The sequence below is a fragment of the Chamaea fasciata genome, unplaced genomic scaffold, assembly GCF_029207755.1.
Source record: "Chamaea fasciata isolate MVZ Bird 193981 ecotype frontalis unplaced genomic scaffold, bChaFas1.0.hap1 SCAF_8, whole genome shotgun sequence".
In the NCBI taxonomy this organism is placed as follows: domain Eukaryota; kingdom Metazoa; phylum Chordata; class Aves; order Passeriformes; family Sylviidae; genus Chamaea; species Chamaea fasciata.
In genome coordinates this window covers 825,351-848,568 of record NW_027094093.1, presented here as the reverse complement: position 1 = coordinate 848,568, position 23,218 = coordinate 825,351, and the positions used below count along the sequence as shown (strand labels likewise).

General features: G+C 58.6%; 1 protein-coding gene across 2 annotated transcripts in view; it reads left to right on the top strand.

The window, feature by feature from the left end:
- Positions 1–23,218, top strand: part of COL18A1 (collagen type XVIII alpha 1 chain) — a 36,997-nt gene that overhangs the window by 11,671 nt on the left and 2,108 nt on the right. Inside the window, exons 1-39 of one of the 2 annotated variants that reach the window (XM_066189342.1) lie at positions 5,776–7,340; positions 11,639–12,183; positions 14,807–14,887; positions 14,980–15,039; positions 15,208–15,346; positions 15,439–15,542; positions 15,630–15,656; positions 15,753–15,923; positions 16,013–16,039; positions 16,129–16,191; positions 16,281–16,367; positions 16,510–16,563; positions 16,643–16,792; positions 16,914–16,967; positions 17,145–17,189; positions 18,106–18,246; positions 18,328–18,390; positions 18,503–18,529; positions 18,623–18,667; positions 18,789–18,851; positions 19,209–19,244; positions 19,315–19,404; positions 19,543–19,572; positions 19,684–19,710; positions 19,871–19,933; positions 20,077–20,151; positions 20,245–20,280; positions 20,398–20,451; positions 20,664–20,729; positions 20,911–20,982; positions 21,176–21,209; positions 21,344–21,406; positions 21,494–21,537; positions 21,632–21,754; positions 21,850–21,994; positions 22,124–22,197; positions 22,277–22,405; positions 22,587–22,622; positions 22,934–23,194. In XM_066189342.1, the coding sequence (XP_066045439.1) occupies positions 5,801–7,340; positions 11,639–12,183; positions 14,807–14,887; positions 14,980–15,039; positions 15,208–15,346; positions 15,439–15,542; positions 15,630–15,656; positions 15,753–15,923; positions 16,013–16,039; positions 16,129–16,191; positions 16,281–16,367; positions 16,510–16,563; positions 16,643–16,792; positions 16,914–16,967; positions 17,145–17,189; positions 18,106–18,246; positions 18,328–18,390; positions 18,503–18,529; positions 18,623–18,667; positions 18,789–18,851; positions 19,209–19,244; positions 19,315–19,404; positions 19,543–19,572; positions 19,684–19,710; positions 19,871–19,933; positions 20,077–20,151; positions 20,245–20,280; positions 20,398–20,451; positions 20,664–20,729; positions 20,911–20,982; positions 21,176–21,209; positions 21,344–21,406; positions 21,494–21,537; positions 21,632–21,754; positions 21,850–21,994; positions 22,124–22,197; positions 22,277–22,405; positions 22,587–22,622; positions 22,934–23,194 (4,944 nt within the window). In that variant the 5' untranslated portion in view covers positions 5,776–5,800. Of the gene's footprint in view, positions 1–5,775; positions 7,341–11,638; positions 12,184–14,806; positions 14,888–14,979; positions 15,040–15,207; positions 15,347–15,438; positions 15,543–15,629; positions 15,657–15,752; positions 15,924–16,012; positions 16,040–16,128; positions 16,192–16,280; positions 16,368–16,509; positions 16,564–16,642; positions 16,793–16,913; positions 16,968–17,144; positions 17,190–18,105; positions 18,247–18,327; positions 18,391–18,502; positions 18,530–18,622; positions 18,668–18,788; positions 18,852–19,208; positions 19,245–19,314; positions 19,405–19,542; positions 19,573–19,683; positions 19,711–19,870; positions 19,934–20,076; positions 20,152–20,244; positions 20,281–20,397; positions 20,452–20,663; positions 20,730–20,910; positions 20,983–21,175; positions 21,210–21,343; positions 21,407–21,493; positions 21,538–21,631; positions 21,755–21,849; positions 21,995–22,123; positions 22,198–22,276; positions 22,406–22,586; positions 22,623–22,933; positions 23,195–23,218 lie in introns of those variants that run through there. The other variant, XM_066189343.1, reaches the window with a different exon arrangement.

Genomic DNA, 23,218 nt, shown 5'->3' with positions numbered 1-23,218 from the left:
TGTCCCCAATTCGGGGGCCCACGAGGTCCAGCGTGGAGCGCGGTGCCCCGCAGACAGCCCGGGCCGAGATGCAGTGGGATGTGACAGCAAAACACCATGGCCAAGGTCGGCTGCCTGGTGCCGAGGAAACTTTGGAAGGAGCCAAAACTTTGGAAATGCTGCCAAAGTCAGCGGCACAGGCGAACTATTGTCTGAGGAGTGCAAAGAGGTGGAAGGACCACGGAGCGGACACGGAGTCTTATTACGAGCACAGCCAGGGGCTTCCAAGCCAAACAAAGTCCCCTGCGCTTCAGGAGGGCAGCACTGACAAGAACCAGGCTGGTTGGACGAGCTGGAGATTGCAGCTGAAATCCCAAAACAAAACCCCCTCCCGGATCCCCTTTTTCCTGTCCATTCCCTGAAAAAATAGCGTTCCTCGCTACCTGGCCCCACAGCAAGCGTGTGAGCTTGGATTCTGTTTGCTGCATGCTGCACTGAGGGTGAGGTTAATGACCTGCCAGCTGCTTTTCCTCCTTGAAAATCCATGGCAAGGCTCTGTAAAGCATCCATGAACTGTGGCAGTTGCCTCCTGTAGCAGCACAGACCAGCTAGCAGCCAGCATCCCTGGCTGGTGTGGGTGCAGGATAGATGTTGTTCCATGGGATGCAGGCTGTGATGCTCCATTGTAACTTCAGGTATGACATCACTTGGTAGTTCTTCTGTATTTTGTTTAGTGAATTGAAAATTTTAAGCTGTGTTGGTATTTCCTTCGCTTCTGAAGTCCTGGAAAACAGCTGGGAATGGGCAACTTCCAGTTTTTGTTGCGTAGGCTTCAGAGTTGGTGCTGGGTTCCCTGCCAGCAGTACTTTGTTGCTCCATCACATTGGAGGGTTAAAATCCTGGCATGGTTGAGGGACATCGTTGGCTTGGAAAGTTTTGTTTGAGCTCTGGGGACATTTACCCCACCTGGGTGCCTGGTCCTCCTCTGATTTTCTGGTTGGGGTGGCATTGAGTCTGATTATAAACCCCCCATTCCCCCACATCTCCCTTCATCCTGCTACACAGCATCTGTCCACAATGCTTGCTGGGGTGCCAGGTGCATTGATCTCACTGAATCCCCAGGGGAAGAAGTGCCTGGAAATGGGAATGCACTTTGTCCCTGTCCCTCAAAGAGACAGCAACCAACCCCCCTCCACTAACTGCCTGTCCCAAGGGTGGTCACGGTGCTGCTGCTGGGAGCCCCGCGTCTTCATGCTGAGGCAGGAATGCCAGGAACTCAGCTGAAATTTGGGGCTCCCCAGCTGAGCCAGAACCTTGGTAGGGGGTAAGGAGCAGAGACTTCCCCTGTCCAGGGAGCAATTAGTCTGCAAGGTGATTTATTAAAATGGAGGAGGATGATCCAGGGAGTCGCATTCCTTCCCTTGCCTTGCTTTCCCTGGCTTATCTCCGGGCTGTCGGTTGGCCCCGGGGGGAAGTGAGTGATTGGAAGCAGAGGCATGGCTCCAGTGGAGACAGGATGAGGGGGGACTGGGGGCTACAGCTCAGCCCAAGCTCACCTTGTGTTTTATACACCTCCTTTGGGTTCAGCTGTGCCCAGATATTGATGGTCCCTCTCCACCATCCATTCTCCCCAGGAAACCTCACAGGGTGGCCGAAATCACTCCAGCCCCAATTCTCTGCTGCCTTGTCCCCTTGTCCCTGTGGATGGGGCAGAGTGGGACACCAGCACCTCTCGGCTATGCCTTGTCCAGCCCTGCTCAGTTCAGGAGCAGGAGGAGGATGCGGGTAATGAAAGGAGTTTGGGTAAGGCTGCCCTTCTTTCCCTCCCAGGGCTATTTGATGGCTCCCTCAGGCAGTCATGACATTTTCACGGTTTATCTTATCAAAGAATTTGCCGGGAGGATGTTCCTGGCTCTCCATGAGTAAGTGTTTAGGAACGCTGCGGTCTTGGGGGGCTCTGTGGTGTTGCACAGCCAGAGGCAGTGGGGAAACATTGTCCTGAAGGCAGAGCCTGGCAGAGTGGCACCAGTGTAATTTTGGGGGCTGTGCTGGCTGCTGTCACTCCCGCCAGCTCGGCTCCTGTGCATCCTTGTCTCCCGCATCCCCATCTCCCTGGCTGTGCCCCTGCCTCTCTCCAGGGACTGTCTCAGCAGGGGAGATCAGCGGCTCAGGATGTGGCAACATCCTCGGCGTGTGTCTCCAAGAGGGCCTTTCAACTGCTGTTTGGAGCTTTTAGATGGGGATTAGAATCCCAAATGTCAATAGGATTTATAGATACCATCTGCTGCTGACAGTGCCTGAATTTTTCTGCTCAGTCTGAGAGTGCCCCCACTCCTTCCTTCCTTCCTTCCTTCCTTCCTTCCTTCCTTCCTTCCTTCCTTCCTTCCTTCCTTCCTTCCTTCCTTCCTTCCTTCCTTCCTTCCTTCCTTCCTTCCTTCCTTCCTTCCTTCCTTCCTTCCTTCCTTCCTTCCTTCCTTCCTTCCTTCCTTCCTTCCTTCCTTCCTTCCTTCCTTCCTTCCTTCCTTCCTTCCTTCCTTCCTTCCTTCCTTCCTTCCTTCCTTCCTTCCTTCCTTCCTTCCTTCCTTCCTTCCTTCCTTCCTTCCTTCCTTCCTTCCTTCCTTCCTTCCTTCCTTCCTCCCTCCCTCCCTCCCTCCCTCCCTCCCTCCCTCCCTCCCTCCCTCCCTCCCTCCCTCCCTCCCTTCCTGCCTCCCTCCCTCCCTCCCTCCCTCCCTCCCTCCCTCCCTGTGATCTCAGGGCTGGGTCCAACAAAGTGGGGTCTCCTGAGGAGGCGTCCGTGCTCTGCTCAGCCTGAGGCTCCCTCTGCTGTCCGTCCGTCCGTCCCTCTGCCTGTCTGTCCATCTGTCCGGCTCTTGCTGGAGAAACCTTGGGCTGTGCAGGAGGAATTGCTGAGCTGTACTGGGGCAGGCTCCCTGTCCTCTCCCAAAATCCTGCAGAGAGAGCAACCCCGGAGAGAAACATTGGTGTGCTTTGACCATGGATGAAAGGCTGCAGGTCTCAATGACAGGATCTTTTTTCCTACTTTTTATCTATTTTTCCCTATTTTTTCTCCCTTTCCCCTCCTCTTTTTACCCCCATTTTCTCTTTTCAGTTTCCTTTCTTCACCTCCCTTTTTCCTCTCTTTTTGTCTTTTTTCTTCTGCCTTTTTTTCCCTTTCTCTTCCCCTCCCCTTCCTCCTCTTGCCCTGTCCCCCACTCTTTTTCTTCTTCTCTTACCCCTCTTCTCTTTTTTCTGTTCTTTTCTTTGTTCTTTTCCCCTCTCTTTTTTTCCTCTTTTTTGTCCTTTCTCCCCTCTTTTCTCTCCTTTCCTACTCTCATTTTCCACTTCTGCACTTCCCCCCTGCACTTTCCTCCACTTCCCACTCTTTCCTTGACTTCCCCAATCTCTTTTTTTCTCTTTTCTCCTTTCCGTCTTCTCTCATTTTCCCCTTCTCCCCACTCTTTTTCCCCCCACCCTCTTCCCCCAATCTATTTTCTTCCCATGTCCACGCTCTTCCCCCACCTCTAGTTTTTCCTCTCTTTTCCTTTTCTTCCCCTTCTTCCCTCCCTCTCTATTCTTCTGGCCCAGGACTGAGCCCTCAGTGCCTTCTTTGGGCAGCCCAATCCCCCTTTTCCTGAGGAACCATGCTGCAGCACCAGATGCCGGACAGTTTTGGGAAGATGCAGCCAGCCTCTTTGGGAGGGAACTGGGACCAGGGTGAGGGTCCAGATTTGCTTTTCAAGAAGTCCAGGGTTATGGCAAGCTGGCAGCAGCATCTCATGGAGTGTGCAAAGTGCTTTTTGGAACCTTTAGACTAGACAAGGCTAAAACAAGGCGATTTCCCTACTCTGCCAGCAAGCCAGCTGCCATGGCTTCTCCCTGGGAGAACACTTCTCCAAAGTTTTTCACCAGCTGGTGCCTTCCCAGTCCCTGCCTGCCTGCTTGGTCAGTGGTGGAGCTTGTTGTACTGGGCCAAGATGCTCTAGTGCCACTTGTGCCACCAGCCTACCCTTAGGGCACCTAATTTGGAAATCCCTTTTTTTGGGGATGCACCAGCCCTGGCTCCTTTCCGGGGAGCTGCCAGCAAGGATGTGTGCAGTGAAATGAAGATCATTGACTTAACAAGGGTGTCCCACGGGACTGCTGCTCCACTCCGCTGTCATGAGCTTCCTAATCCCAGCAGAAGGGAGAAGCGAGAATTTCTCTGGCTGGGCATCCTGCCTGCACACGCTTGGGGTACCCCAGCAGGGTGCTGCTGCTCAAATCCTCCTGACAAAGACCAGGCAGCTCATGGGGGCATGTGATGATCCCCACCCTGGGAGCTGCACAGCTCTGAGTGGGGAAGAGGCTGCGGGAACACCAAGGTTTGCCATCCCACTGCTGGGAATGGAAGCAGCAGTCACTCCTATCCCTCTCAGATGTGCCAAGGAGTCCTGCACCGAACTCTGCCACTGCACCCTGGCCCCAGGGCAGCCAAGCCCGTCAGGACATGCCAGAGTAGGTTGGCAGACACTGGCTCCTTCCCCAGGCTGATGGGAGCACGGGAGCTCTGGGAGGAGCCATATGGAAGCTCTGCCATCCGGACAAACCCGTGTCCGATGCGGATTGGTGGGGGCTGTTCCACAGCAGGCACTCCTAACAGCATCGGTCATGGGGAGAGCTGCTGGCAGCAGCAGCCAGCTCCCATTTTCAGGAGAAAACTCGCCTGTTTTGCTTCAAAAGTAGTGTGGGAAATGTTGCATAAAGCAAAATGGGCATCTGAGCATTTGTCTCGGTGATTTTCCTGAATATTTTTAAACCGGAGCATCAGCTCCGGCATGTGAGGATCTCCACTCCATAGGACTATGTCACGGCACACTCTGACTTGGTCACACAGCCCAGGAGAGCCAAAATTGTCACCTCCCCACCAAAACTTTGTCTCAGGGACACTTCTTCAGCCATGGAGGTGACTTGCCTGGTGTCACCATGGCAGTGCAGCCCCTGGGAATGCTCCATCTCTGCTTGGCCTCTTAGGAATGAGGGGCACCGTCACCAGAGCTGGATAAGTGGATTTGGGTAACATTTTTAAGCCAAGGCAAAGAACAATTGAAATTTTTGGGGTGTGGGAGAGTGCCAGCCCTGCCCAGGGGAGATTTTAATCCTGGGCTCCAGGAAAACTTGTGATTGGGAAACTTGTGATTGCTCAGACCTGTCTTCGAGGCGTTGCTGGCACGTGATGCTTGGGGGGAGCAGGAAAGTTGCAGTGCCCCCCTGGCCATCCTGTGACAGCACCTGGGGGGTCCTGGCCCTGTAACCGAGCTGGGAAAGCAGCTTTAAACACTTGGCTTTGGGGACTTTTGTTTCTGGCCGGTGGAAATATTGGAAATGTTTTCTGGGAGTGGTTTCCCTCCTCGTTCAGTTTTGCTCTGAGATTATAACCTTTTCCCGAGGCCTGAAGTGGGGTGTCCCACCAAAGCTGGGCACCCATGAGGACCATGTCCATGCACAACCCCACTATGTACAGCTCTGGGTGCCGGTGAGTTAACCGGAGCCACCGAGCAGGGAGAGAGGATTTAGGATTTTCTGGGCAGGAAGGAGTTAAACATCCGGCAGCAGCTGCTGGGACAGGCAGTAGGGTGCGTCTGAAGGCTGGCTTGGCTCCCGGAGGTTTTGGGGGGCTCAGGTGGGTCCCCAGGCAGGCGTCGGGGTGCCGAGGGGCCGTGCCGACAGCGGGAGGCTGGCGCTGGGGAGAGGAGGACTTGGCGGGGCCGGCGGCGAGGCCACTCCTCCCCCTGCTCCGCTCCGGTTTGAAGGGTCGAGTGCCGGAGCTTGGGAGGAGAGAGCGATGGGAGTGCTCCGAGAGCCTGGCCGGGGCAGAACTCCTGCCTCTTCCCTCCTTTCCTTCCTCCAGTCTCTCCGCTTCGCTCTCGGGAGCAACGGAGCTCGTTTTCCCTTTCCAATGGCCTCAGCTCGCTTTGGGTTTCTCCTCCTCCTGGCTTGCTGCTTCTCCTGCTCCGAAGCACAGCTCCTGGACTGGGTTTGGGACAGCACGAAGACCACAGGAAGCCCAGCAGCACCCCGCGAGGGAATCCTGGCGTCGGACCTGCCAACCTCAGAGGCAGCTCTGGCTCCCAGCCCGTCCCCAGGGGCGTGGGGTGATGAGGTGGTGGGAAATGTCACCACCCCACGGCGGCAGGAGCCAGATCCTGCTACAGCAGCACCTGTGGGTGAGGGAACTGCAGCCAAAACCATGGAGCAGTGGGACAGGAATGCCACAGGGCTGCTGGAGAGCACGGCATGGCCAAGCATTGCTCCTCCCCACAGCATGTCACCTGCCCCGGGACAGCAGGCGGCCAGCAGCTCCACCAAGGACCCCCATCTCCTGGGGACAGGGACCCACAAGGACCTGCAGCTCCTGGGGTCGGGGAACACCGAGGATCCCCAGTTCCTGAGTACAGGGACCGACAAGGACCCTCAACTCCTGGGGTTGGGGAATGTCGAGGACCCTCAGCTCCTGGGGTCAGAGACCTCTAAGGACCCCCAGCTCTTGTGGTCAGGGACCACCAAGGACCCTCAGCTCCTGGGGACAAGGACCACTGAACATCTGCAGCTCCTGAGGATGGGGACCACCAAAGACCCCCAGTTCCTGAGGTCAGTGACCTCCAAGCATCCACAGCTCCTGGAGACAAGGACTTCTGAGGACCTGCAGCTGCTGGGGTCAGGGACCACTGAGAACCCACAGCTCCTGAGGATGGGGACCACCGAAGACTCCCAGCTCCTGGGTTCAGGGACCTCTAAGGAACCCCAGCTTATGGGGTTAGGGACTACTGAAGACCTGCAGCTGCTGGCGCTGGGCACCACTGAGGACCCACAGCTCCTAGGGATGATGAGTACCACAGACCTGCAGTTCCTGGTGACAGGGCACACCAAGGGCCCACAGCCCCTGAGGACATGGACCACAGAAGACCCACAGCTCCCAGGCATGGGGACCACTGAGAATCTGCAGCTCCTGGCGATGAGGAACACCGAGGACACACAGCTCCAGAGGACAGTGACCACTGAGAACCCAGAGCTCCTGGGGAACACTGAAAACTCACAGCTCCTGAGGACAGTGACCCCTGAGGACCCAGAGCTCCTGGGGAACACTGAAAACTCACAGCTCCTGAGGACAGTGACCCCTGAGGACCCAGAGCTCCTGGGGAACACTGAAAACTCACAGCTCCTGAGGACAGTGACCACTGAGAACCCAGAGCTCCTGGGGAATACTGAGAACCCACAGCTCCTGAAGACAGTGACCACCAACAACCCAGAGTTCCTGGGGACGGAAACTCCTACAGTAATGGAGACACAGGTGTCCTTGCAGAGACCAGCAGGTCCCCAGCCAGGTAGTGCCCCTTTTCCTTCCTCACCAGGTGGCGGTACCCCTGAGCAGGCGGTCCCATTCCGGAACCCCTTGGCACCACCTCCCCATCACCGCCACGGAGCATCACCGAACCTATGGCATGGCACCGGCCACCTGGGGCTGGCTCTGGCCAGCAGGAATGGGAGCCAGAGCCCCCCTTGGCCTGACCAGAGGGTGGATAAGGGTGTGGATCCTCCTGCTGCCGATAACTCCGTCCCTCTGGAGTTCAATTTACTAACCGCTACCACACGGCTCTACGGGAGTGGCAGCGCGGGGCTCGCATCCTTCTTTCCAGGACTGATGCCAGTGGCCGGCCGCTGCCAGCCCATCCCGATCCACCTGCCCTTCTGCAGTGTGCTGGGCACCAGCCATGTCCGATTGCCAAATTACCTCCAGCACGGCAGCGAGGAGGAAATTCGGGCAGCTTTGCATGAGTGGGAGGGGCTGCTTGAGTCGCGGTGCCATCACTACCTGGAGTGGTTCCTCTGCTTGCTGCTGCTCCCCGGCTGTAGCCCCTCCGTCCCCGTAACCCCCCCGCCGTGCCAGGGCTTCTGCGAGGCCGTCAGAGACCTGTGTTGGACTCACTTGGCCGGCGGGCGCCTGCCTCTGCCTTGCGATGCTCTCCCTGAGGAGGATGATGGGGTTTCTTGTGTCTTTATTAATGCTTCTGCAGGTAATGTGGCTGGGCAATGTCCCTGTGTTATGTCTCCCCTGCCCAGACTCCCCCAGGCACTGGGGGATGCTTCTGCCTTGTGCCCATAGGACGCTGCCAAATCCAAAATTGCTTTCCATCCAGCCTTGGCTTTTCCAAACAGAACCAGCGGGTTTTGGCTCCCTCCACAAGGCCGAGCATTGCTCCCGGTGAATCACAGTGGCCAGCATAGGGGGTGCTCCCTCAGTGCATTGTGCTGGCATTCAGCGCCAGGTGCCACGGGGCTTTGGGGTGCCCATCCCTTTGGGCTGGGATCAGAGCACTTGGAGAGCTGGCAGCTCCCCACAGGAACAGGGCAAGGACCCAGACCCCATGACCACCCAGCCACAGCACCGTGTTGGTGAGCAGGTTTCAAGGTGACCCTCAGCCATGCCTGTGTGCTCCCTTCTCCCAGAGCAGCCCTTTGGGGTTAATGATTCACCTGATGGCGGCTAATGTTTGATCCCCGCTGCTTGGAAAAGTGGGAGAGGTTACTTCACCCCCGGCTTCATCATTCCGTGCCTGTGACCTTCCAGGGACCCAGACAGGGCAGGGGGGTGAAAGACAGGAGCGGGGGGTGACTCGTGCTTGGAGAAATGCAGTTGGGATGAAAGCTGGAGCTCCCACCCCCACCGCCGCCTGCCAAAGCCTCTGAATGAGGCTGTGTTCCCATGCCGACCCCTGCGCCCTCGGGAGATGGCCGGGAGATGCCAAGGAGGAACGATGAGACTGGGGGCTGGCAAATCAGGGTCGCACACAGGGTCCCTCGGTGTCAAAGAGGCTGTGTTTGTGAGGGGATGCACTGGGATCATGGGGATGCTTGCAGAGGAGGTGCATTCCCACCTGGCACTGCACTGTGGTTGCTTGGATGGGCAGTGTCGGAAATGAGTGGGGAATGTGGGGGCTGTGGTGCACCCCATGGAGTGATTTGATGTGCAGCTGCGTGCTGGGGGTCCCCTGAATCCCATGCTGTCAGGCTGGGCTCAGGCCAGCCAGGAAGGTCGTGGCAGAGTGGGAAGGTGGCTTGGAGCATCCTGGGGACATTTCCAATGGCAGAATCACTGCGTCCAGAGACATCCCCACAGCCGTCCCATGCCAGCACCAAACCCACTGCGGCCCCCACCATCTTTTCATGTTCTGTGGTGCATGCTGCCAGTTTGCCACAGGGATGATGGGCTGCAATATTTGGGATCTGGATGCCCTTTGGAAAAAGCAGGTGTGGCCTGAAAGCTCTGGGGGTGAGAAGGGGCACTTGGATTTTGTAGGGAAGCAGACATTTGAAGGGCTCTCCCCTTACCTCTCTGCTCCCCAGTCTCCATCCAGTCTCTGTCATGCAGGAAAAAAGTCCATTTGCTTTGGGAAGTGCTAGCACCCAGCTCCCACCCTGGACTCAGGGGCGAGTGGGATGTTTGAGGAGGAGGGAGACTCCCAGAGCCGGCTGCAGCTCCAAGGGGAGAATGGTTGCAAATTGCCCTGCTAACAAAAGCCTCTTTCAGCGTGTCCCCATCATCCTGAGCCCTGTGGGGGGACACAATGACTTGTCTGCAGGAATTGCAGCACTGGCTCTTACAGCCGTGTGGATCCTCAGGAGGAAGCTCTGGTTTCCTTTTTCCTTAAAGCTGCTGTGGATTTGGCTTCCTCCAACCCCAGATAAATGCAATCCCTGCATCCTGGCATTTGCAGTTGGAACAAGCTTGTGAGCTGCTGAGCACGGGATGACTCAAGGTTGGGTCACAGGCCGAGAGTCTGGGGGGGCCCCACTCACTCACCCCATCAGTTTTGGTGTAGGGCTGTGCCCATCTGGGAGTGAAAGGCTGCTGGACTCCAGGATCCAGAGGTTCTCCTCTAAGCAGATTGGGGATGCCCCAGAGGGAAGCCTGATGCCAGTACAGGACAGATGAAGGGGCTAGAGCTGATGGAAGGATGGGAAGAAGATTTTCTCCCAGCCAGGTGGTCAGTTTTGGGGTGCCAGGGTTGGGAGGGACTGGGGGCCTGGGGAGCAGGGTGGACATGGAGCAGTTTCAGAGCCAGAGTTACAGATATCAGGGTGTCTGGCTCTGGCAGAGCAAAAATTTGCCCCCACCTATATTTGGTGGCACTTCTTATGTCCCCATGCTGGGTTCCTGTCGTGGGGCTGTGACTGGCATTGGGGCTTGGCAGCTGGGGAGCCTGGAAGTGCTCCATGTCCCCCAGGCTTTGGAAGAAGCATTCAGGTTTTCATCACCATCCTGAGTGATGGGTTTTCCTTTTGGGCTGGGCTGATTCCTTCCCCTTCCCCTTCCCCTTCCCTTTCCCCTTCCCCTTCCCCTTCCCCTTCCCCTTCCCCTTCCCCTTCCCCTTCCCCTTCCCCTTCCCCTTCCCCTTCCCCTTCCCCTTCCTTCCCCTTCCCCTTCCTTTCCTTCCCCTTCCCCTTCCCCTTCCCCTCTTTTCTCCTTTTCTCCTTTTCTCTGCTCACTCTGGAGGACAATGCCTAGCTCCAGAGCTGGGTGGAGGTTCCTGGCTGATCCTCCTGGATTCAGCCCAGGATACCTCAGGATACACCTCTGATTCCCCCCACTCTCCATTGCTCTACATGAAAATCAGGGATAGAGCTGGGGACAGTGAATTATGTCAGCTCCCGCTCCTGGCTCAGGATGGGGCTGAAACTTGGCACTGAGCATCCATTCCCAGTGCAGATTCCCCAGCAGTTTTGGAGCCAGGGTGGTTGGGTTTCCTCCCTCCCAGGAAAGGAGAGGTTAAAAAGTCTCTCCTTTGGAGCTGGCACTGGCCCCGAGCGGTTGACATAGGAGAGGAGGAATTCAGCGCCCGGTGTGTGGGCGATGAGGATGTGCTGGCTGCCAGAACAACGGGAGCTGGCGGACACAGCGCTGGCTCACCCTGACCAGATGTTCAGCTGCGCCGGGTAGGAGAGAGGTCTCCAGCAGAACTTCCCCAATTCCCTAATTCTCAATAGGAGTTGGGAAATGAGTCGACCTCCAAATTGAGAGCATCTGGGAAGCTGAGCTGGCTTGAGCAGCATTCCCAGGGTGTTGCGAGGGGATGGCTCTGATTTATTCCCAGCTGGGGTGACCGTAGGATTTTGTCCTGGGATGACGCGAGGGGTCACTGCGATCCCGGAGTGAGTATGGATGCAACACACTTCCCTGGGGCTCCATGGTGGCTCAGCATCCTGGTGCTCCAGCAGCATCTCCCTACCAGGGGCAAGACCCCTTTGGTTTTATCTCATCTCAGGGATCTGGGCAACCTAGACTAGCGGAGTGTGTCCTTGCTCATGGCAGGGGCATTGTAACAAGGTGGTCTTTAAAGTCCCTTCTCACCCAAGTTATGCCATGATTCTGATTCTGTGCTGTCCCAGCTGTGGTTGGAGGGCCAGCAGCTGGGAATGGGGGGCATACTGGGAGACGCATACGAATGATGTGGTGGGAGTGGTTCAAGGTCACTGCCTTGGCCAACGCACAAATCTTGGGGTGGGTGAGTGAAGGTAGCCACTGAAGAACAGTGTATTTGGGAGGCATGGGCAGGGGTGTCCTTGCTGAGTGACCATCCTTGCCTGTCTGGTTGAGACCATCCTCTGTCCTTCCTCCTTGCAGAGAGTTTGAGTGCTGAGGTCAGCCTGCTGGAGCTAATCGGGGACCCACCAACGGAGGAGATCCACAGAATTTATGGCCCCGACAACAACCCTGGCTACGTCTTCGGTCCCAATGCCAACACGGGCCAGGTGGCCCGGTACCACCTGCCAAGCCCTTTCTACCGGGACTTCTCGCTGCTGTTCCACATCCAGCCCACCACACCCCGGGCCGGCGTGCTCTTCGCCGTCACGGACTCCTCGCAAAGCATCATCTACGTGGGCGTCAAGCTCTCGGAGCTGCGGGCAGGCCAGCAGCAGATCATCTTCTACTACACGGAGCCGGGCTCGCCCAGCTCCTACCCGGCTGCCACCTTCACCGTGCCCACCCTGCTCAACCAGTGGACACGCTTCGCCATCAGCGTGGAGGAGGAGGAAGTTGTCCTCTACCTGGACTGTGAGGAGCACGAGCGTGTCCGCTTCGAGCGCTCCCCAGATGAGATGGAGCTGGAAGAGGGCTCTGGGCTCTTCGTTGCTCAGGCTGGAGGGGCTGACCCGGATAAATACCAGGTAAGAGCTCGGGTCTCCCCCAGGAGTGTCTCCCAGAAGCCTGGAGAGATGTGACACCGCCCATGCCCAGAAGACAACCAGCTCCATATGTGTCCCTGGGGAAGGGGACACCTGAGATGGAGGGGAAGGTGGCTTGAGGTGTCAGTGATTTATTGTCTTGGGCTCACCAAGGCAAAGCTCTCAAGCTGGGCTGGCAGGAGGACATGGGGCTGCCATGCAGCTCCCACCATTGCCTTTTCCAAGCAAATACAGGGAGCCTCTTCTGATCTCTGTGTTCCTAAAAATACCCAGCTCCTTTTTGGTGAAGAAGCTGGTTTGGCTGGGAAAATGTCTCTCTTACGTGGAAAAAATGCTTGGGCTGGAGCATATCTTTGTTGGCTCATGTTGGGTGGTATCTCCAGGAAGACTTTGGAGAGTGAGGAAGGATGTGATAGCTCAGCCTGTGCTTTGAGCAGGACCCGTGTTCCAGATAAGGGGTGTGGGGAAAATGCCCAGCTGACTTGGAAATCCCCTGCAGGACTTGGGAAGAGGAATGTTCGGGTTTATCCTGGGCTGAGCAGGATTTGCCCAGCAACAGAGGCTCTGCTGAAGGGAGCGATGTTTTCCCTGTGGAGCTCTACAAAGCACGTTTCTGAGCTTAAACATCTTCCTGACTGTACTGCCACATTTCCCCTGGAATGGCTTTGGGCAGGGAAAGCTCCCCCAGGAAGGGGTTAATCATTGATGGACTACAATCTGGTTTGCACTGGGATTTGGGTTGGTCCCTTGAAGAGCAACTCTTTGCTCTTGAAGAGCAATTTCTTTGCTCTTGAACATTATGGGAGGGCCAGGTCATGGCTGTGGATTAGCTCCTCTCCACAGCTGGAGAGGTTTGGCACCATATGGAAGGCGTGGCAACAGCCTGGAGCAGAGCAGACCCTTTTAGCAGGTGATGCTCCCAGGCTTGCCAACCCCCAATCCCACTGCCCGCCCCCGGTTTTCCCATGGGGAATAGCTGGCCATGGAGGGAAGGAGGCCTTTGCTGGGTGAGAAGGGAGCAGCATCTGACTGCCTCGTGGTGTTTCCCTCACTGTCCAGCCCTGCCTCGCGTTATCTGGAACTAACGGGGCATCAAGCGGATTAAAGCCTGGCCTTGGGTCAAGACCCAGGATGAACTCGTTGGGAGGCAGCTGGAGGGGTGTCCTGGCACCTCTGCTCCTTCCTGAGTTGCCTTTGTGGCTGTGGCAAGAAACCTGGAGGGACAAAGCCTGTGGGTGGTGCAGAAGCCCCTGGGACGGCAGCTCTCAAGGAGGCAAATGGAATCTCAGCTGGGGTCTGGCAGGAGGGTTTGTTTGCAGCTGGATGTGGCACCTGGGGACATGGTTTTAGTGGGGGACCTGGCAGCACTGTGTTAATGGTTGGATTCGATGGTCCTAGAGGGCTTTTCCAGCCTTAACGATTCCATGATTCTATGGATTCACTGTAAGATCTGTGGTGCTGCTGCTCCTTTATGAGAGCAAAGAGGCTGCAAAGGGCCCCTATCACCATCCCTCGTGGGACTGCCTCACTTTAGTGCTTGGAACTGGCTTATTTACCATGCCTCTGGAAAGCCCCAGGTTTCAACCTTGCAGCCCCTGCCCAGCACCGCCAGCATGGCTTGGCAAGCCATGTGCCAGAGCTGGCACTACATGGGCTGAGCAGAGGTAGTGGCCAGACACCCAGCAGAGCTTTTACAGGCATCTTTTGACTGTGCTCCTTGGTTTTTCTCTCCCGAGGGCTCCCTGGCCACAGCTGACTGCCCTGCCCCACACAAGGATGGCTGGCAGGTTCTGCAGCCCACGTGTTGTATTTCCTGGGATAAGCTGCACTTCCTTACTATTTATTTGTGTTTTGCAAGCACCGTGTGCATCCAGGCCATTTGTTTATAAAGAAACCACCACAAATCCCTTCTTAAGGATGCTGCCTCCAGGCAAACCCCCGTAGCATCCCGGCCTGAGCAGGAGAGGGGGTGTGGGTACCAGCTTGAACCCCACAGATCCCACTGCAAGTGGGGTCACCCAGCATATCCCAGAACTCAGCCTGGGTTCTTGCTGCTGGGTGGGACACAGGGATGCTGTCGGGATGGGAGTCTGCCAAGTTGGGCTGCTGCCCATCCGTCTGATCCCAGTGGGGAGGAGCAGGGGACCGCACTGGGAAGTGAGCTCAGAGAGAGGAGATAACTCTCCCTTGGTGTCTCTTCTTTGGGCAAGACACCTAAAATAATATTTGGCCTGGCCTGAAAGCACAGTGCACCACATCTGGGCAAGGAAACGCAGTGGGCTTAGGAAAACAAGGATCAGGGGCAGTCACAGTTCAGCCAGGCTGACTGTGACATAATATGAATGAATTATAAGTAGATTAGGTTATATAATAAATATACTATAGATACATAGTTTAAATATAATTTAAAAATTATACCAATTCCTCTCCCACGCAAATGTTTCCAGTTGGGTGGTGACCTCTTCCAGCTGCTCGCAGTGCTGACAGCAGGTCTCATCCATGCTTTTTCTCCCACTCGAGGATGTGGTGGCCGAGTGGCACGGCAGGTCACGTCACAGCAGGGTGGCTTGTCCGTGTCCCCCACCTGTCCGTGGTCTCCTTCCAGGGGGTGATTGCAGATTTGAAGCTCCGAGGGGACCCGCGGGCGGCTGAGCGCCAGTGCGAGGAAGAGGAGGATGACGCGGAGGTGAGCGCTGGCAACACGGCCGGGGTGGGCTCAGGGCTGCCCCCACCGTGCTCCCAGCTTAGCCCTCACCCCTTCTCCATGGGCAAACGCAGGTCTCTGGGGATTTTGGCAGCGGGATGGAAGGTGGTCAGCAGCCTTCGGGCAAGGTCGAGGTGAGTTGCTGCCTGCAGGCATTGCGCTCAGGTGGAGACCCCAGAATTCTAGCGATGAGAAGGGCTGAGTGCCCTGCATGGCCCAGGTCATGGGATGCTTGATGGTGTCGCAGCACCTGTCCCTTACGGGAAGGCACTGGGAGGTGAATAGTCTCGTTGTTGGCGCAGGGTGTCCCAGGGCTGGTGGATGCTGTCCCTGTGACCTCCCCACCCGTGGCGGGGGGCAGTGGTCCGAGGAGTGGCGGGGGGTCCCTGCAGCAAGCTGAGAGGACCAGGGCAGAGGAGACGCTGCAGGTCTCCACAGGAGGTAATTCCAGCAGCTTTCCCCTTCCCCAGGTTGCACAACTGGGGACATGGTGGTGTGGCCGTCCCCAACCACGACTGGGTTCTTTTCCACAGGCACTGGCCGGAAAGGCGAAAAGGGGGAGAAGGGGGAACGTGGCTTGAAAGGGGACTCAGGGACCAGTGGCATCATAGGGCCAGGCAGTGTCAAGGGTCAAAAGGTGGGTAAGAGCTGGTCCCTGAGGGCTTGAGGGTGCCGATGACATGTCTGTGTTTGATGCAGACTTATCTCTGTTTCTGATCCTCAGGGAGAGAAAGGAGACCTGGGCATCAAGGTGAGCATTGCTGGGGGAGCTGGCACAGAGCCGTGCCCTACCTGGTCTGCCACCTCAGGCACCTGCCACCCATCCCCATCTCCCTCCCCTCCCCAGGGCAGTGCTGGATTTGGCTACCCTGGCTCTAAGGGCCAAAAAGGAGAACCAGGTGACCCTGGACCCCCTGGGACCCTCTCTCGGCATGCTGATGGCTCTGTGGTGGAGCAGGTCACCGGCCCCCCAGGGCCACCGGGGAAGGATGGATTCCCTGGCAGGGACGGTGAGCCTGTGAGTCAGTTTCCCCCCCCACAGGGTGTCATCTGTCTCCCCACCCTACCCACCTGCACACTGACCTGTCCCCTCTCTGTCATCCCTAGGGAGATCCTGGCGAGGATGGCAAACCCGTAAGTGGGGTGGAGGGAGTGGCAGGGTGATGGGGACAGCCACCCCCTTGTCTTGCCACTTGCTGAGCCCCCACTGCTCCCCTTTGCAGGGTGAAATGGGGCCCCCGGGGTTCCCCGGGATGCCAGGGGAGCCAGGCCTGAAGGGGGAGAAGGTGAGTGCCGGTGTTGGGGGGCAGAACCCTCCTTCCTCTTACCCCCAGCTTGGCTGATCCCCCAAATCATGCTCTCTCCTTTGTGCCAGGGTGAGCCAGGCCTGGGGCCAAGGGGACCCCCTGGACCACCTGGCCCTCCGGGACCACCAGGACCCTCCTCCAAGAACGACAAGCTGGTGGGTGCTGCCTGGGACACAGGGATTTGAGGGATGGGGGGTTCATCAAGCCACAGAGATGCGGAGGGCAGCCACCAGCCCCTGGGCAAGCCCCAGTGCCACCCCAGTGCCACCTGACATCCCCCTCATGCTTCTTCCCCAGACCTTCATTGACATGGAGGGCTCTGGCTTCGGTGGTGACCTGGAGAGCCTGAGGGTGAGTGGGGGTGAGTGCCTGTCCTGCCAGATGGGAGTGGGGGGACACCCTCAGCCATGGCCCCCCACATCTCTTCTAGGGTCCACGAGGGCCGCCTGGTCCCCCAGGGCCACCTGGTGTGCCCGGTTTGCCAGGGGAGCCAGGACGGTTTGGGATGAACCGCACGGAGCTGCCAGGACCACCTGGGCTGCCAGGCAGGGATGGGATCCCTGGGCCCCCAGGGCCAGCGGTAGGTCTACGGGGTGGCCAAGGGGACCCATCCCAGGGCCACCCTGTGGTGGTGGGGGTCCCAGTGCTCACTAGCCCTGCGGGGCTTTCCGCTGTTGGGACCAACTCCTGGGATCTTACAGGGTCCTCCAGGAAGAGAGGGAGAAGCTGGGCAACCGGGGCCCAAAGGAGAGCGGGTGAGTGTCCCCTTTCCCACGTGCCCCAGGAACACGTCACAGCTGTCCCACAAGGCAGCTGGCACCCTTGGCACATCTCTGGGAGACCCCAGTTCCTGGGCTGGGGAGCACCATTCTGCTCCTGCCTGGAGCTGGGCAGCTTCTTCACACCCTCTTCTCCCTCCTCCTCCTTCCTAGGGTGATGTGGGTGACCTCGGCCTCCCTGGCCTACCGGGACCCAAGGTATTGTGCCTGAGGTGGGGTTTTTTGGGTTCTCCAGTACAGACTGGAGGTAGAGATTTTGCCTGGGGGAGCCATCTTGCGCAGGAATGGGGAGGGGTGCGCTGCCCTTTGTGTTCCTCCCAGGTCAGTGCCACAGCTCAAAGGTGCATGGAACTGCTGACCCCACTCACCGGGCTCCTACCACCCTGCCTTGCCTTTGCTCCAGCCCCTGCCTCATCAGGAAGTGGGCAGGAAAACCCAGGGGGGTGTATTTCAAGACACAGGGGAGAGCTTGCTTGGGGGGTGCCCCCACCCCACTGGAAAACACCCCATCTTCTGTGTATCATTCTCTCCTGCCTGTTTGCTCCGGCTTCTTTCCACCCTGCATCCCCAAGAGTGGAAATAAAGGCTTGCTGGGAGCCCCTTAGAGCTGGGATGCTGCCTCTTGGTTTGACCATCCACTGCAGCCTGACCTGGAGGCAAAAACCTCAAAACTTAAAAGTTTCTTAACCTTAATTCTAACTTTTTGCACTTCTGCAGCACCCAGAGGGCAGATGGGGTGGGAGCGGGTGTAAGGTCCAATCCTGTTGCTTCCAGACCCATTGCAATCCGACGAATGCTTGGGAGCATTCCTTTATGGCACTGAGCTCTGCTGCAGTGCTGGAGCCAGCCCCACGTGCAAAAACATTCCCATTCATGATTTTAGACGAGCCTCTGGTGGCCACTGTGGACATTGCATGGGGAGCTGGTGGGATGAAGGGTGCCCGAGCTGGGCGGTGCCCCCTCTCACAAAGCCCCTAGACAGGGAAGCATCAGGACAAGCATCCATGTCCTGTCCCAGAGGGGATTTGGGAGGGGATGCTCTGCCTCCTGCTTGCAGGCTCCAGGCAGTGGCCACTTCCACCTTCCATCTGTCCCCTTCTTGTCCCCTTTGCAGGGCAGCAAAGGAGAAACAGGACCAGCAGGACCCCCAGGAGAAATGGGCTTAGCTGGCCTTCCCGGGCCCATTGGACCCCAAGGGCGACCAGGGCCCCCCGGCCCCCCGGGACCACCGGGGCCAGGCTATGAGGCTGGATTTGTGAGTGGTCACTGCAGTGATGGGGTGGGATGAGCTGGAGCCAGGGACAGACACAGCTCAGCCTCTTCTCCCTGCATTTAGGGTGACATGGAGGGCTCGGGGCTGTCATTCACCCCTGGACCACCTGGACCTGAAGGACCACAGGTAGGGCTGTTCCTGCCCTTTCCCTCCTCTCCATCCTGGGCTCCCTGGGGTGTTCCCTGCCATCGCATCCCGTGCCATCCCCCAATGCTCATGGTGCCCTTGTTGCTTGCAGGGTGTGCCGGGACTGCCGGGGTTGAAGGTGAGGAACCCTTCCAACATGCTCCTGGCTCCATCCATGTAGGATGCCTGCCAGCAGCCTGTAGGGATGCCTCTGACACCTCTTTCCTTGCAGGGAGAGGTGGGCAGCCCCGGACAACCTGGCTTGCCGGGACCAAAGGTAGGAGCCCTGGGAAATTGGAATGGCTTTGTGCCAGCACCTGGGTGCGCAGGGCAATGGGCAGGAGCCCCGTGCTCCCGCACCTGAGGCTGCATCCTGTCCTTTCCCACTCCCATTGCAGGGAGACGCTGGCATGCCTGGTGTGGATGGCCGCCCTGGTCTGGAGGGCTTCCCTGGACCACAGGTAGGAGTCTCAGCCCCCTAACTCCAGACACCCCCCCCCCCCCACTCCAAGCAGGGTACCTTTGATTGCAGCAGCTCCATCCCCCAGCAGCCAAAACTCCCCCTCCCTGCTGTGGGACCTGGCTCACCGTGTGCCAGTGGTGCCTGCACTCTTTAGGATCCTGTCCCCCCCACCTTGCCACCCCACTGGTCACCGCCTCCACCCAAAATCATCACAGCCTGGCTCATTGCCTGGAGCTGGAGGCAGAGGTGGGGTTGTCTGAAGGGTTTTTTTGAGCCAGAGTTGGGAGGGGGTCTGCACTTGTGAGCCAGAGTCTGTCTCCATGAGATGCTCACTTCTTCCTGCTCCTCTTTCCAGGGACCCAAAGGTGACAAAGGCAGCACTGGTGAGAAGGTAGGTGCCACCAGGCTGGGGACAGGGACCAGCCACTGGTGGCCCTGGGCTGATGCCGTGTTTTTTCCAGGGAGAGCGAGGCCAAGATGGAGTGGGGCTGCCTGGCCCCCCTGGCCCACCTGGTCCCCCTGGACAGGTCATCACTGTTTCCAGTGGAGATGTAAGTGGTGGCACCTGGCTTCAGCACAGGGCAGGAGAAGGGGTATTCCAGCAGCCGTCATGAGGGAGACCTCGCCAGCAGCTCTCACCCTCAGAGCCAAGCTCAGGGGGGAAAACCTCATTTTGTCTCTTTTTGCAGAAGTCCTTGGTGGCTTTTCCTGGTCCAGAGGTAGGTGCCCTGCTGCCACCTGTGCCTACCCCTCAGCAGTGCCAGGAGGGCACTTTGTTTTTGGAAAGAGGGGGTTTGCTCTTATAGGAGCATCTCTGCTTCTCTCTGCAGGGCAGACCAGGCCACGCTGGCTTCCCGGTGAGTTGGTGACACATCTGGGGACCACATGGTGGCCCTGGTGAAAGCCGTGGTCGCCAATCCTGCTGTGCTTTGCTGCAGAGTGGTGGTGATGGCGGGGGGGTTTGGGGCCTGCCTTTGGTGGGTTGGGAATGACGTGAGCTCTGTGTCCTTCCTGCAGGGTCCAGTGGGACCGAAAGGAGACCAGGGGTCAACTGGTCCCCAGGGTGCCCCAGGGTTGAAGGTAACTGCTCCAAGCCACCTGCATCCCATGAAGTGGTCACATTCCTGGTCCCCAATTCTACTTGGCCACCAGGTGACACCAGCCCTGTCAGGGAAGGGAGCCTGATCCCTCCGTGTCTCCATCCACCTTCTCTTCTCTTGCAGGGGGAGAAGGGGGAGCCTGGTGTCATCATCAGCCCTGATGGGACGGTGGTCACTGCCAAGGTGAAAGGAGAAAAGGTGGGTTCCTGGCAGGAATGGGGGGCACATCCCCATGGGACATGTGCCAGGTGGACCCAATGGTGATGCCCTTTCCGTCTCCATTGTTTGCAGGGGGAGCCGGGACTGCGGGGCCCGATGGGACCGTTGGTAAGTCACCATCACCATCCTCCTCCTTGTGTCCCACAGGGAGGGATGGGAATGATCCTAGGCAGAGGGGGTGCCCCCATACTGCGCACCCTCATGCTCATCTTCTCTCCCCTCCAGGGTCCCCCAGGACGAGCAGGGATGAAAGGAGAGATTGGCTTTCCAGGCAGACCCGTAAGACCTGCTCCTGGTTTGTTTGTGTCCATCACCTCCACCGCGTCCCCCTCCCTGTTTGCACATCCTGCAGTCCTGCACCAGCTGAGCCCTACATGTCCCTGAGGGGTGAGGCGGTGCTGGGGTGTCAGAGGTGACTCCGGAGCACCAGATGTGACACCAGGAGCTGGCAGGGGGACGGGGATGAGGCTCATTGTGCTGCTCATCCGCAGGGACGTCCCGGCATGAACGGGCTGAAGGGCGAGAAGGGTGACCCTGCGGATGTGCTGGGCTCGCGGGTGAGCACTGCTGTAACCCCCCAGCTGCTGGCCTGCAGGGCGGGGCACACAGCCCGAGGGTCTCCCCAAGGACCCCAGTCCCTTAGGCAAAGGGCTCCTTCCCTCAGGGGCTGGTTGTCCCCCTCCATGGTGGGGACTGTCAGCTTTGCAGGACCGTGACAAATATTCTTGCCCCTCACAGGGTCCCCCAGGACCCCCAGGACCCCCAGGGCCTCCTGGGCCACCTGGCAGCATAGTCTACAACAATGGCAACGTGAGTATCACCACAGTCACCATGATAGACATGCTGGTGACTAGGCCCCCAGTGTCCCCTGCCTGCCTGGAGGGCACTGAGGATGCTCTGCTGACATCCTGGCTGGGGCTGGCATGTGGGACTGTCACCAGCATTGGGGGGTGTGCCCGAGGATGCTGCTGTCTCTGCAGCCACTTCCTTTGCATCTCCACAGTCCTTCAGCGACTCCAGCCATCCGACGTTCCCTGGTAAGGGGGTGTCCCTCTCCCAGCCCCCTCTGGGCAGTTCAGGGAACCTCGGCAAAGCAGAGCTGGGGGGAAACCCCCTCCCTCCCTCCCTTCGAGCTGCAGCTCTGAGGTGGCATCTCTGCTGCTGCCCACAGGTTTCCATCAGTTCCCAGGACAAAAGGGGGAGAAAGGTGACACTGGACCCCCAGGACCCCCTGGTAGGTGACTGGTCCCTGCTGGCAGAGGCAGGCAGGTGGTGGGTCATGCCCATCCCAGCTTCTCTCCCCTCCTCTCCCTCTCCACAGGCCAGTTCCCCTATGATGCGAGTCACTTTGGTACTAGCCTGCGGGTAAGCCCTTTGCACACTGGCAGCTGGAACCTAGCATGGTTTGGGGTACCCAGTGTGCTCCAGCTGCTCATCCTAAGGCTGTGCCATCCCACAGGGTGACAAGGGAGATGCAGGTCCTAAGGGTGAGAAGGGCGAGCCGGGCAGCACCCCACTCTACGGTCCTGGAGTTTCTGGACTTCCAGGGCCTCCAGGACCCCAGGGATACCCTGGGCTGCCGGTGAGTACCTCATGGGGTGGGGAGTGAAGGGGGGCACAGTAGGGGCAGCATCCCTGGGGGTTTTCCTCCAACAGATGTTCTCCCATACTGCCTAGGGTCCCAAGGGGGACAGTATTGTTGGGCCACCGGGGCCTCCAGGACCTCAGGGTCCCCCTGGTATGGGATACGAGGGGCGGCAGGGCCCCCCTGGCCCTCCTGGTCCGCCTGGGCCACCTTCCTTCCCAGGTCCCCACAGACAAGGTGAGTACCTGCTCTACTGCATCCCTCCCTGCACCCGCAGCATCCCTGCTTGTATCCCACGCATCCCTTTGCAGCTCCGTGTTCCTCCCTTACTTCACTTCTCTCCATCTCACCCTCACTCCCCCACAGCTGTCAGCATCCCTGGACCCCCAGGACCACCAGGACCCCCCGGACCACCAGGCACTAGTGGGATGTCCTTGGGGGTGAGTTGGGGCTCTGGGCAGGGGTTGCCTGTGGTGCAGGCAGCCGATCCCTGAGCCCTGCCCTGGGCTGTGCCCGCAGCTCCGGGCCGTGCCCACGTACCAGGCAATGCTGAGCGCCGCACATGAGCTACCCGAGGGCAGCCTCGTCTTCCTGACCAACAGGCAGGAGCTCTACGTCCGCCTGCGCGGGGGCTTCCGCAGGGTGCTGGTGAGTGTGGGGGGCCGGAGGGGCACCCGGCTGTGGCTGCGCCGCCCGGCTTGAGGGGAGCGTGGACAGCACCACCCTGGGGGCTCGGTGGTGACTCTTGGTGATGCTCGGGGTCCCCCCACCCGTGCGCGAGGAAGAGGAGAGGGGGGCAGCTGGGATCTGACGTGCCATGCCCTTGCAGCTGGAAGAGCACAACCTGATCCCTAGTTCAGCTCTGGTGAGTCCTCTGTTCCCCGTGCACATCTTCATCCCTATCCTCCTTCCCAATCCCATCCTTATCCTCCATCCCCATCTATCCTCATCCCATGCCCAACCATCTGTACCCATCAACAGGTTCACCCCCTTCTCCATTCATCCCCAACTGTGGTTCACACCGCTACACCAAACCATATCAATCTCCATCCCTGTCCCCATCTCCATCCAATCCCAACCATCTCCATGCCCATCTTCATCCAACCACAACCATTCTCCATCCCCATCCCCACCTGGGGCACTACGCCCCCCCTCATGCCTTGTCCCCCTCCCCAGGACAACGAGGTGTATGACAAGCCACCTACCCTCCACTATGCCGGCCCCCAGCCCCGCGGGCCCCTGCACCCGCTGCGCAACCACGTCCCGCCGGCCACCGCCCGTCCCTGGCGTGGGGACGAGGTGGTGGCCAACCAGCACCGGCTGCCCGAGCAGCCCCTGCTGCACCACCAGCAGGAGCTCATCAATGGGTACTACATCCACCGCCGGCCAGATCCTGCCCCCGTGGCCGCTCACGTGCACCAGGACTTCCAGCCTGCTGTGAGTGCCACATTCTGGCCGAGG